Below are 14166 nucleotides of genomic sequence, written 5' to 3' on the forward strand. Positions count from 1 at the left end.
GTAGTTTAGTATGTCTGTGACGTACGGCACTGTTTCTCCTTGCTCATAACAGAAGGCCGTAACAGTTGCTGATGCAGCTTGAAATGGAATTTGGTTCCATTATTACCAGAACCAGCCAGTCGTCCGGGGTTAGTTCTTGTAATAATCAAGCGTTCTTAACTGGAGTATCAAGCTAATCTTCCATGTAAACGTAAGTCTGCTCTCCTTATCAGTAGCCATAGAAGATAAATTGAAACATTGTTGCCCTCTTTCCTGAGTGCCGTGTTGCAAGAAGTAAGAAGTAGGGCTAAAATTGTGAAGTCGATAGATAAAAGCCTTTAGGTATAACTTCAGCTCCTGATTAAGTAGATGTTTATATTGGTTGGTTTTTGATCTTAGTATACCTGCAGAGGACTGTGCTACCTATATTGTACACTCCTGTGTGCTACTCATTTGTGCACATCTGTACTGTTTGCTACTCTGTTTAATTAGACATTTAATACAACACCCTAAAACAGATCCATTGTTTATAACTTTATATTCATAGTTTTCAGCTGAACAATGGAGAAAGCCAGGCAAATTTCAAAACGATCTGAATATATTTAAATTTCTTCACTGACTGGAGCAAAATTTAATCTGCTTACTAGAGGATCTAATGTTAAAACAAATGCCCATTCTAGGTTGTTTTACATTTACAGTAATTCACTCTCCCTTATGCTGAACACATTTTAAAATCCTTTAGCAAAATAATTTCAAAAGTTTTATGGAGTAGCAGCCATGCTGTTAGCCTGAGTAGTGTTTCAAATCCAAGATCAAAAGGTGGGCTCAAGATACCCAGTGTACTTTTCAGTATCTCTGGACATCTTATTCTAGAGTCTAACACTCCCTTGTGTTTTCTTTCACTTAATTTATTAAGAGAATAGATTTTCTTCTGCCGAATCTCTCTCCTTTGTAAAGAAAATCTATATATTTCTTAAATTCCTGTTCTTAATCTGCTCATACTGAACTCAAACAGTTTCTTTCAGGATTGTTTAAAGAATTCTTGCTATGCAGCCACTCTTCCATACTCTTGACATTATACTTTGGAATCATCATCTCAGAATTTCAGTGCCCTATTGCTAAGACTCCTGACTCCATAAGTTAATGAGACGTACATATCTTCAGCACCTTGGCACCAGTGCCATTCCACATCTCGGTTTAAAAATTGCAGTCAGATGTTTTTCTTACCTTGGTATTGATAATGCATCAAAATTGGTATCATTGTGGTTGAAATAGCCCTGAAATTGTTTCATATATGTCAGAAATTCAGTATAAATTGCTGTTCTAATTACTGTCTCTCTCTACTTAAAGCTTTTAATGTTTTTCTTGCTTGGAAAGTAACTTGGAGCAATGAAGATAAAAATTGTCTTTCCACAGCTTTCTACATCATCAGCTTATGCTCCTTCGCTGTGCCTACCTAAGTCCCTGTAAAGTAGCAAAAATGAGCTGACTTGTATTACTACTTTGTACATTTTGTGGAGAAAATGCTGTTAGATTTTTTTTACATTGCTTCATGTAAAGCCAGTCTGCCTGTTAGACCTTCTGTGTTTGACGGTCTTAAATGTTCAGCTATTAAAAGGTAAAGGTGATTGTGACTGGTATAATTTTCTGCTTGATATAACACTAAACAGAAATTTGATCTGTTTTATATCATTTAGGGCTACATTTTGTGTGCCTGAAGACTGGACAAAAAGAAGGGATACTTCTCTAAAGTTGTCATATTGTTGTATTAAGCATGCACTTTGTACATGGAAACACTCAAATTTCTTCAAGCCACATGTGGCGATCTGAACAAAATCTGTTCTGAATGTTTAATTCTCGTAATGTTTCTGGATCATTAATATAAATGCTACCGCCTTCAAGGATTCTCTTTATCTCCATTTGATGGATGCGAGACTGCCTGTACCAGTTTTAAGTAATGCTGTTTAATTAATGGTCAACAGTCTGTACTCCAAGGTGACATGTTACTTTATAATTTAGTTCTTACATGTTTATTAGTGGTGGCAGTAGCATTTGTTTGTCTTATGATTTATTCTTATTGTCATTTGTTGGCTTTGGTCATATTTTTATCTGCTGCTTCTTTTCTTAAGTTTGTTGAAAATAGCTATAATTATTAGAAAAAATATTTTTATTGTCATTTGTTGGCTTTGGTCATATTTATATCTGCTGCTGCTTATCTTAAGTTTGTTAAAAATAAAAACTATAATTATAAAAAAAAAAAAAAAAAAATTCCACGCAGAAATTAAAAGGAAAGAAAAGGGATTCGAGGGATGGGATAAAATAGTGTGTGTATATATTTGTATGGGGAGATATTCCTGCATAGTTTAATCCAATCTCGTCTAGGGCTTTTTGTGCTACAGTGGTGCAGGGCAACTGAATAAGTGTGTATATGTGTATAGCATGTAGACTTGCTGCACACTGAAGCGGTAACACTAAGTTACCTGTTGTGCATCATACACCTAACACAAGCCAGGCAGTTTGTACCGGACACCATCCTCCTTCCCAGGCTAGAATTTACCTTTCCAGTTAATGCTTTAAAATCACTACAAGCATTAATACTAATGCAGAAAAACTGAAAACCAGATTGTAAGGTTTATTATGCACCTTTTCCCCACCCAGATATGAATATTGTTGCATTACAGTTAAGAATTCTAATTGCCTTCCAGTCTCAGCAAGAATCACAATCTTTTTAAACACTTAGAGTAATGCATTAAAAAATATTGCCCCACCCCATTATGTAACAAATTCAAGTTAAAGCAACCACTCACAACCTATGAAACCAAAACAGTGTACTGCTAACCAGACCACCTTTTGTCATAGCAGTGGTAGAAAAAAAAATTAAATCACTTACCTCAAGAGCCTTGGAACAAATTCCCACAGAACATTAGAGCCTGTAGTAATTTAAGAACATTCAGAAAACACCTAAAAGGGAAAAAAAGCAATGCAAATATGATTGCTTTATTCACTTAGGTTAAGCAGCAATACCATATTTAAAAGTAAAATTCACACAATCTTTGTGTATACCGAAGTGCATACTGGAGTAATATCAGATGAATAACTTGCTCTGTAGTTACATCATTGCCTGCAATTTATTTCCTGTTTTATATTCCTATGTACATAATATTTGATTATATCACGGCACTAAGGTTTATCATTATGTAAAATTGATTTTTTTCTTTTGTTTGCTATATTGCTGAAGTTGTTTTCTTTTTATTGCTTTTAAGGAAATGGGCTAAACTCTAAACAATATCCTTTTGGAGAATTAATGTTTTCCCATCAGGTTATTAAAATATGAGGAGAGCCCAATAGAGATATGTCTATGGCTTCTCGGGCAATGTATTAAAGCATTGTGAATGTCCACCATCTTGTTTATGCTTGCAAAATGCAGCATATGACATGCAGCATTCTTATGTTACAATGTTTTTCTTTGTGTATTTTTAACACAATACAAAAAATGCACATAAACAAGCACTGCAGAAGCATTAATGTGCTACATTATTGGGGGGAGGTGCAACAGATAAGGGTTGACATCATGAAAATACTGCAAACCTTACTGTATAATAACTACTGTAGTATAGCAAATGGTAAACATAACTGTTAAGCACCAAAACCAATGATATGGACAATAAATTGTCCTATATAAAAAATTTCTTTTGAAACTTAAGCCTACAAAATTTGCAGCTGACAATCTCCCTTCTGAATACCTAAAAATAGCAGCAGAAGCCCTAGCTTATCCAGTGTCTATCTTAATCGATCTGTCTATCAGAAAGCTATGTCCCCACACTGTGGAAAATGTCCCACATCATTCCTCTCTGTAAAGGTGGCTCCTCCACTGAACTTTCCAATTACCGCCCCATAGCTATCCTTTCTCCACTTTCCAAGATACTTGAGAAATGCATCCAGTCTCACGTCTTAGACTACCTCTTAGCTAATAACCTCTTCTCCTTCACCCAGCATGGGTTCAGGCCATACCACAGCACTACTACTGCCTTGCTCTCTTTTACTAATGCTATCCTTCATCATAAAAGTAATGGCCTGTTCTCCTCTGCTATATTTCTGGATCTATCCAAGGCTTTTGACATGGTCTCACACAAACTACTAATCTCTGTTTTCACTAACCTATAATTTTCCCAGTCAGCTACTGATTGGTTTCACAGCTATCTAACTGGCTGCCAACAATCAGTTGTCTGGCATAATGACCTAACTGCTTGACTTCCTGCAACACTCTGTGTTCCCCAATGCTCCATCCTTGACACCCTACTATTCTCACTCTTCACCAATGATCTATTCACAGCGACCAAGCATGCTTCTCTTATACAGTATGCAAATAACTCCACCCTCATTTGTTCAGCCCCAACTATACCTGAACTTCACAAGATCACACAGGAAGCCTTTTCATCTGTAGAAAACTGGCTATCTAATGCCCAGTTATTACTCAAACTGAGCAAGACTAAACTCCTTATCTTCCAACCCACTAAATCTAACCCAGTTATCCTCCACTTTAATATTCTAGCGAAATACAATACAGTCATCTCCCCAACAGAAAACATCGAACTACTTGGTGTTGAGATTGATAATCTCAGATTTGACACTGAGGTTTCTTTTACCATAAAAAAGGTTCACAAAATACTAGGTGCATTGTACAGAAACTAAAACAATTCCTCACCAAGACTGCACTAAAAACTCACTTAAAAAGTCTCTCATTATGCCCATGCACCAATCCCGACTAGTAACCTTCCTTTTTACCTCCCCTTCCTCTCCCCTAGCCACCGTGCCTCACACCATCTGATCATTGCATTCCTGCCTCTGCAGGCTCTGGCTCACCCTTTACCCTCCCCTTCCCTCCTCACTCAATCTCTCAGACCTGTTATAACATGCTTAACTACCTCACTTCATCTCAACTCCAAATACATATCCAACTGACTTACACCTAGCTTCCTCTCACTGGGACGTATACTACTCACTCAGTCTCCTCTCTCTTCCCCTTCCATCCCATTAGCCCTTCTAGTTTGTTCCACCTTCGTGTGACGCTTATGCTTTATATCTGCTTGAGTTTAGTGCAATATTTCTATATAAGATTTAGGTACATGAGTTTAGAACAGTATCTGTTTGAGATCAGTACAATCCGTATATACAGCCTACCTTTATTCCTAGCCTCTAGCTAGATATTTGTATATCTGTTATTACTATGTTTCATATTGTATGTATAGCTAACGTTTGCTGCAGTATCTATTATTTGCTATTATATGTATATTCAGTTGTTGTTCATGTACTCTGCTGCTCATTTATTGTTCTGTGGAGCTTTGCTCCTCGGGCCTCCACTGAAAAAGGACCTGTGTCCAGTTGGAATTTCCCGGTAAACATAAATAAATTACTAAATTTAACTTTGCAGTCCCTAACTACAATCATTGTTACATATATCTACAGTATAACCATCTCTAAAAATATAAAATAAACTTTCTGAAACTATATAATATATATATATATAAAAAAATTGACACCTCCACAGTATACAGAAACCCAGCAAATGGCAAAATACATATTTTGAAAAATGTAACCAAAACGGCAATGAAAAGAACATATACAGCATACACAAAAGATGCCCTACAGTGTGAAAAAAAACGAAAAGGGGTAACATCAAAAATACAAACTACTCCATGGCTTTCAAGTCAAAAATAAAGCGGAAAGGAACAGAAGCTTCACTATGAACATCAAAGCAATTAAACAAAAACCTACCATATCTAATAACATCAACTAAAAAACAGTCCGTCTGAAGAATATAACAAACCAACAACTTCAGATGCAAAACAAGATTCAGAACAGTAACTTTTGAAGAACTAAAATTTATAGCAAAGATCCAAACTCCAGTTTAAATACAAAATGGGCAATATCTATATTAAAATAATGGACTGAGCACAATGCATTCAAATCTTGCAAATTTTAAGCATAGAAATGCTAGCAGTGCTATTTACATTGTGCTATACAGAAGTACAAATAAAGAGAATAATACTCCATACAGAGGTATGTATCACTGAGAATTCGGCTAAACAGAGCACTGAACGATGTCAACAATAATAGTAAAATTAACGTAATACCTAATCCAATGTTAAAATTTGTCCGCAACATACTCTGTGCTATGATAAGGTTGCCGTTCACCAATATCAATAAAATACTTGCATAAAAAGTGCAGCATCATGAACAGGCACACCACTAGAATTAGTCGCAAAAATAGGGTTTGATTTACTCAGTCGAGCAGTGTCTGTATTGGCTCTGGTTGATTGTCGCTGCTGGTGACACCCCAACCTCGTGGAAAAATGGGTTGTGGATGGATTACTGACTATACATGGCATGAAGATGAAGGGAACAATAAAGGCGACTAAAGTCAGAGCACTTCTTATAAACATGTTAGTGGGAAAAAATACATAATCCTTGCAATGAAAAACAAGAAAAAGAAAGTGCAGAGGTTAAATATGTTAACAAAAAGGAGACCCACTATGTCCAACAGCACCCTGTGAAAACTGTCAGAACTACTTGAAAACCTACCACCACTATTATTGCACCCCCAAAATATTGAAATAAATTCTGTATTGAAACATGCTGGTATACCAGACAACCGATTGGGAAAACTACCTAGGAGAAATGATGCCATATGTAAGTAATTTAGCCAACCTGTCTACAACATTCACATATCACAGCGTGTGAACAGCAGCTGTATAAATTCTCATGGAAACTAGACTAGAACTGAAAGAAATGGCATCCATAACAGTACACATATTGTAAATTACCCTTTCAAAATACTGAAAAATCAACAATACAAACAAGACAAAAAAAATGCAGCAAAATAGTATAAAAAAAATGAAAACACAAATAACAGGCCTATTTCAAACAGACTGAGTGGATTTTTCAGGCACGCAGTAACATTGTGCCTACCAGAAAAGAATGAAGACAAACATACAAGAGTGTATACCCACATCTTTATGCAAAAACTGTTAAACATAATGAAAACATTATAGTTTATAAAGTAATGAATGTTATGTAAACTATTTGACACTAAAACCTTTTGTCTCTCTTAATAGAACATGTTTCCCCATCGTGATACTGCCTTGCACATCACTATTATTAAAGACAGTAGACAAAATAAATGCATAAAACCTATCCTTCTCACAATCAGTCACCAACTGGTTTCAGAGTTACCTGTCTGACCGCCAACAATCCGTTGTATGGCAGAATGACATATCTCCCCAACTACCTGTCTCCATAGGGGTTCCCCAAGGATCCATCCTTGGACCCATACTTTTCTCTGTTTACACCAATAATCTAGCCTCTGCCTCCAAACATGGCACAATCATCCAATACGCAGATGACTCGACCATCATCTGCTCAGCCCAGTCCCTACCCAAACTGCAAAAAGTCACACAGGAAGCCTTTTCCTCTGTTGAAACATGGTTATCCGATGCCCAATTAATACTCAACCTAAACAAAACTAAACTACTCATCTTCCAACCCACCAAACATACTCAAAACAACTCTCACTTTAACATCACAGCAAAAGACAACACCACTATATACCCAACTGAACACACCAAATTGCTAGGAGTGGAAATAGACAATAAACTAAAATTTGACATTCACATATCCATGACCATAAAAAGTCCACAAAAACTAGGAGCATTATACAGAAATAAACAATTTCTCACCAAAGCAGCAAAGATTTCAATAGCAAATTCCCACCTTATCTCCACCCTACTTTATGCCTCTCCAGTATATACCAACCTAAGGCAATGTGATCTAAACAAGCTAGAGACCTGCTACAACAAAATCACCAAATTCGCCACAGGGGCATCCTACCGTAGTCACCACTGTCTCTCACTTGCTGAACTGGGCTGGCTTGAACTCCCTCACCTCCTTCAGTGGTATCAACTCTCACTCGCCCACAAACTAGTAAACCATCCACTAAATGTCCCATCCCTCCTGAATCTACTCCAACCCTATCGCACCACCAGACCACTAAGATCCAGCAACAAAAATCTCTTGTAGATCACTAAAGCCAATAACTCTGCTGGTGAAGCACTATTCTCTTGAGCCATAGCCAAATTATGGAACTCCCTCCCACCCACAATTACCTCCGTACCATCATGCACCAACTTCAAAACTTTATTAAAAGCTCACCTAAAAACATGCTGGCTATGCCCTTGCAACTCCCACTCTAATATCATCCACCCCATCCAACTACTACCTTTCTTTCACCTCCACTAACTACCTTGATGATAGCAAGCTCAGATGCTCATAAGCCTAGTACTTATTATACAGCAGGAACTTCTCATTGTTACATTTGTTAATGCCTGTTATGTACTTCACAGATAAAGATTCTAGTTGTCTACTGATGTACTATGTTCTTCATTTGTAAATATGTTGTAAGTAATTGCTATGTTAAATTGTTAATCGCTATGTAATCCAATGTAACTTCTGTCTGTTTATTTTACTGTGGAGCTTTTCTCCCCGGGCCTCCGCTAAAAATGGACCCACGTCCAGTCGGACACTCCCGGTCAACAAATTTAAATAAATAAAAATAAAGGACTATTTTTAGATAAAAACATAATGAAAGCCAGTAAAAAAAAGTGCTCCATTCTTTATTTCATTGCAAACAAACATTAAGTGAAATAATCCCCTCCAGCTCACCTTCAATTTGTTCAAGTTATACTTGATCTGAGTTAGTGAGGAACTCTGCTTAATGTGAATGGGGAGCCTGTTCTAGAGAAGTAGTAATGCCTGGAGATACATACCTATCTCTCCAGCAGGTCCTATGTATATTACAAGCAAGGCTTAAGTGTTTAGAATGGGCAATTCTGAGGTTGTTTGTTTTGTGGATATGAAGGAGGTCCATCAGAATGAGGTCCGAAGGTGCCTCATATTCCAGGCATAGGTCTCCCCTCAATAACTTATAGGAGCCAGAATACAGAGTTGGGACTTTGAGGTGGTCTGCAGAGGAAATGCTATTTATGCCCTGTATTCTTCTATTGAGGATTTTCTGTAGATGTTCCAAATGTTGGATGTGCCTGGTGTGGTGTATACCAAAGGAGACATTGTACTCTGACTGGTCTGATTTGTGTCTCATACATTTGAACAATGACCTCCTTGTAACCTATATGCCATACCTTTGTTTATAAGTTGTACAACATAGAATGATTTCCTCACTACTGTAGGCACATTATGATTGAAGGCTTAGATCACTGTCCACATGTGTCCTCAAGTCCTTGACTGCTCTACTCTTAGGAGTATGTTGTCAGTGGTCATTACCAAGGGTGAATGACTTCCTAAAGGATAGTATTATACATTTCTTGACATTTACTTTTACTCCACGGTTGTGACACCAGTTATTTGTCTGTATCAGCCCTTCTTGGAGAGCATTAAAGTCTGAGGAGGATTCTGTTAGTTCCCCATTTGCAGTTGTCTGCTTTCTCTGTACTGCCCACTCTGTTGGCTATTAATTGCTTAATTATGATCAGATTGTGCCTGGAAGGGATCATTGGACTAGTGCTCCTACCCAGTCACAAATGTTAAGTAAATAAATAAATATTTTAATTTAAAATTTGTAACCGCATTCGTGGATAACAGCTAAATGTGGCACAGTCACTGTTAGTGACTGCATTTGATATTCTAAATCCTAATTGATGCTGAAACGTTAACAGTGAACTGAAAGGCAGTGTGATGGTGGCCTCATGGTTAAGGTGTTTGCCTTACAAACACAAGGTGCAGGGTTTGAATCTCACAAGGGATAATTGGCTAGGCTTAAAATGGCTCGCAAGGGCAGTTAGCCTAGTACTAACCTATGAACCTATGTCCCCCACTTCAGAGTCTGTCTTATAAATTGTAGAGTTTATATGAAAGCATGGTTGCACTGGAGTTGTAATGCATTGCTTCTGTCTCATTTTTTTTTTCTTTTGTCTCAGGCAATATACAAGATGGTGTCATCTGTGATGAAAATGCCAGAAGACGAATCTACTCCAGAAAAACGAACAGATAAGATCTTCAGGCAGATGGACACAAACAATGACGGTATGTTGAAATGTGACACACCTGAATATCTTTATGTATAAATATGCATTTTTATCAGTAGTTTTTCACTGCAGCTCAGTTTGAATTGTGCATTTTTATCCACATTGAACTGGCCTTTTCAACATATCGTTTAGCTTGTTCCCAACATGCTCTTTTATGTTTGCATAATTATCTTCTTCTTCCTCTGTAGCTCCTTTATTGGTGAAATTTGCAGAGTAGATAAGCACTGACGTCTTACAACAAAATTGCATAGTATTTAGTCAAAGTTCATTCATATATCTACATTTTACAGTATCCTCTCAAAATTAATAAAGTCCTTTTACTGGAACCCATAGCAGAGTTGATGTTTTTTTTATTATTAATGCACACTTTACCTGGTGTCTTTGTTGTGTGCATTATGTAACCTGTATGCACTGGATATCAGCAAAAGAACCTACTTATACAACAGAATCTGATCAGAATCACTGTACTTTGAGAATGACCTACTTGTGTCTTGTAAAGTAGGTCTAGTAGATAAATGTTGAACTTTCTAAAAATTTGACAAAACAGCAGGGGCGGCCCGTGCTATTGGACTGCTGGACTGCAGCCCCCTCAGCTGTAAAATAAAGAAATAAAATGAAAAAGAAAATATAAAAAAAAAATTTAAAAATCGCACATGCGCACTAGTCCGGACTGCTGCTGAGACAGTCTGGAGCATGCGCAGACTGTCTCAGCAGCAGTCCGGACTGGGAAACATGAAGAACAGAGCTCCCAGAAGTCTATGCAGTTTTAAACTGCATAGACTGTCGCTGGGAACAACAGGTCGGACCCGGACTGCAACATCAGCAGGCTGGAGTCTCATCAGGGATCTCACACATGTGGTGGATGTGCTCAAACACGCCACGCCAGCTATGAACAAAGGGATGGGATCTACTATGGAAGGTAAGGTGTGTGTGTGTGTGTGTGTGTGTGTGTGTGTGTGTGTGTGTGTGTGTGTGTGTGTGTGTGTGTGTGTGTGTGTGTGTAAATGCCCCAGTTGTTATATACTTTTGGCTAGAACAAACACATGATGGTGTGGTAGGGAATACCTCAGGCTTGAACCCTGTACCTTGTATGCAGGTGTTTATTTGTAAAAAAAAAAAATTGCAGATTTTTGTCTCATATTTGATCTGATCTGTTCCTCATAATATCTGTGGTTTCTAAATATTGCAAATGCTTGATATTTAATGGCTCAGTGGTAGCATTGTTGCCTCACAGCTGCAGGTTTTCAGGTTTGATTCTTGGCTGGGGTGCCTTCTGTGTGGGGTCTGCATCTTCTCCCTGTGTTTGTGTGGGTTTGCTTTTGTGTCCTCCCATGTTACAAAGACATGTCTGCATTATTTCTTCCTGGGCCTCTGCTGAAAATTGTTTTTTTGTTCCAAGTCAGACTGTCCTGATTAACAAATGTTAAATAAAATTGACAGGCATTTGAATTTCAGACTTCAGGTTTCTGAATGTTTAATTTCTGACATATTTGATGGTGCAGTGGTAGCATTGTTGCCTTGCAGCTATAGGTTTTCTGGTTTGATTCTTGGCTGGGTTGCCTTCTGTGTAGAGTCTGCATCTTATCCCTGTGTTTGTGTGGATTTGCTTTGGTGTCCTGCCATTTTACAAAGACATGTGTCTGCAGTATTTCTCCCTGGGTCTTTGCTGAAAATTGTTTTTGTTCCGTCAGAAGTAAAATTGACAGGCATTTGAATTTCAGACTTCATATTCTTCAGAAAATACATAGTAACACAACCTTTTATTCTAGCAATTTTCTAAGTTTATAAGATGAATATTTGAAATGTATCCTTATTTTTGGGACTGTATTACCCCATTATTGGCTTTGTCCAGGTTTTTTGTTTTAAGGTTGACCGCTATGGCAAGAACTGAATTCACTGAATATGTTTGAGGGCTGTATTCCCTCATTACTGGGTTTGTCCAGGTCTTTTGTGCTAAGAGGTTGACAGCTATGGTGAGAACTGAATTAATTAAATGATAGCCATTTATGTTTCAGTCTTCCGCTCTTTCACAAAGCAGCTGATTTGGCGTAGTGGTATGTTGCACTGACTGTTTTGCACAGGGACCTTGGCAGTAAAATGTATGGTGGTAACACAGCATTTTTCTTTCACAAAGCAGCTGATTTGGCATAGTGGTATGTTGCTATGACTCTTTTGCACAGGGACATTGGCAGTAAAATTTATGGTGGTAACACAGAATTTTATTCTAGCAACTTTCCAAGATTATACAAGCAATGTTTAATGTGTCCCTGGTTTTTGGGCTTTTGACTCCCCCCCCCCCCCCCCATAAATTTGGCTTTTTCCAGATTTCTTGTGTTGCGAAGTTGAGATGCAGTTGAGTATTGAGTAGATTTTATAAGGATCTGAGAGCTGCAGGGGAAGAGAAGTTTAGTGTTGCTTATGCTAAGTCAGCTTGCATTGTTAATAGCACAACAGGTTGTGTACTTGCGTTGGATGCAGAAAGTTGTTGGTTCTACTCCCACAAGGGGTGAATGCTGCCGTACTGAAAAAGTTAAGATGCTGACTATGAGCCTGTTATCGGTTTGCTATCCATTTCCTATTGCAATATTACTAGCTTATCATTTTTAATGTAATATAGGCAATTTATTCCTCAGGGGCATCATACACTTTATTTTTCGATGAAACCATGAAATATAAAGGTGTTTGCTATCAGCAACCTCTTCATTAGTTACAGATTTATTTAATGTGGAATTATTACTTTTTTACTTCAGAGATTGTGCATATTTACTGATAATGTTGGACTGTAGAATTGTGCATATTTACTGATAATGGCGGACTGTAGAATTGTGCATATTTACTGATAATGGTGGACTGTAGAAGTTTGAGTAGACTTTTATGATGGAAATGTTCTGAACTGGGCAGTTTTGTCATTATGGGTGCATGCATTTTGTTTCATTGTTTACTGTAAAGATGTTCTGAATTGGGCAGTTCTGCCACTGGTAAAATGTATTTTCTTTGAATGTGGGTTTCAATGCTGTTTCAATGAATGTGAGTTTCAAGGGCAGAGAAGTTTTAATGCTAAGTTTGTTTAGCAGATGTCTTAGTGTTTGTGCTGTAAAATGCAAAATAAAACTTTCAAATGAAGTCCAAATCATCATAGAAGTAAATCAGTATGCACATTAGTGTTTATGGTAAATGGAGTGAAATAGCCAAGTAATGGATCATTGGAATGGCTGCAGGGGGAGGCTCCATTGGACCATGATTTTGTGAGGGGGAAGGGCGGCAAACTTAGACACAGCCCCAGCTGAACTATACCTCCCAACTGTCCAGATTTTCAAAGAATGAATAGATTTTTGCTTCTTATTTTTGGTTTGTTCCTCATAAAATTTGTGGTTTTCTGGCAAATCATTTAGGAATTAAGTCACTAAATACTGACACACTGAGTTTCAGACTTCATAACCTTCAGAAAAATGCATGCTGTTCTATCAACTGTCTCAGTTTATACAAGAGCAATTTTTAGTACTGTTTATATGTTCCCCTAATATATTTGGCCTTGTCCAGATTTATTGCATTAACGGGTTGAAAGGTACATGCAGATAAATTGCTTTATAGAATTAGGCATAGCCAAACCTCTCAACTGTCCCTGATTTTGGCTCAAAATGTTGCTCTTCCCCCTAATAATCCCTCTGCAAAATAGCAATTTTGGAAGAAAACATGGAGGGTTTACAATTAAGAAATAACTGTAATAATCAGAGTTATACTTTTATTTCAGAAATGCATGTAGATTATTTTATTTTGTCAGCTGTTCGTTAGCAGTACTAATATTAAAGTGTCCCTTTTAGATAGGTTCCCAGCTGTATTGTGTGGCTATTTTATATTTTTACATCACATTTTTGGTCCATTTTTCATAAAATTGTGTTTTTTTGGCAAAATTGTGTTTTTTTGGCAAATTAGTGACAAATCATTAAAGATTGAAGTTAGAAAATAATGACAGACATTTGAGTTTCAGATTTCATACCATTCAGAAAATTCATAGTAATGCAAGACCTATTCTATTATCTTTCTAAGTTTATAAGAGCAATATTTAAAAATTGTCCTTATTTTTGGGCCT

General features: G+C 37.3%; 1 protein-coding gene across 3 annotated transcripts in view; it reads left to right on the plus strand.

The window, feature by feature from the left end:
* Nucleotides 1–14166, plus strand: part of HPCAL1 (hippocalcin like 1) — a 1334575-nt gene that overhangs the window by 1085882 nt on the left and 234527 nt on the right. For all 3 annotated transcript variants that reach the window (XM_044079320.1, XM_044079314.1, XM_044079327.1), the window contains one exon: nt 9969–10074. In XM_044079320.1, the coding sequence (XP_043935255.1) occupies nt 9969–10074 (106 nt within the window). The remainder of the gene's footprint in view (nt 1–9968; nt 10075–14166) is intronic.

Source organism: Protopterus annectens, chromosome 1.part1 (genome assembly GCF_019279795.1).
Source record: "Protopterus annectens isolate FY-2018-M chromosome 1.part1, PAN1.0, whole genome shotgun sequence".
NCBI classification, from domain to species: Eukaryota; Metazoa; Chordata; order Ceratodontiformes; family Protopteridae; genus Protopterus; species Protopterus annectens.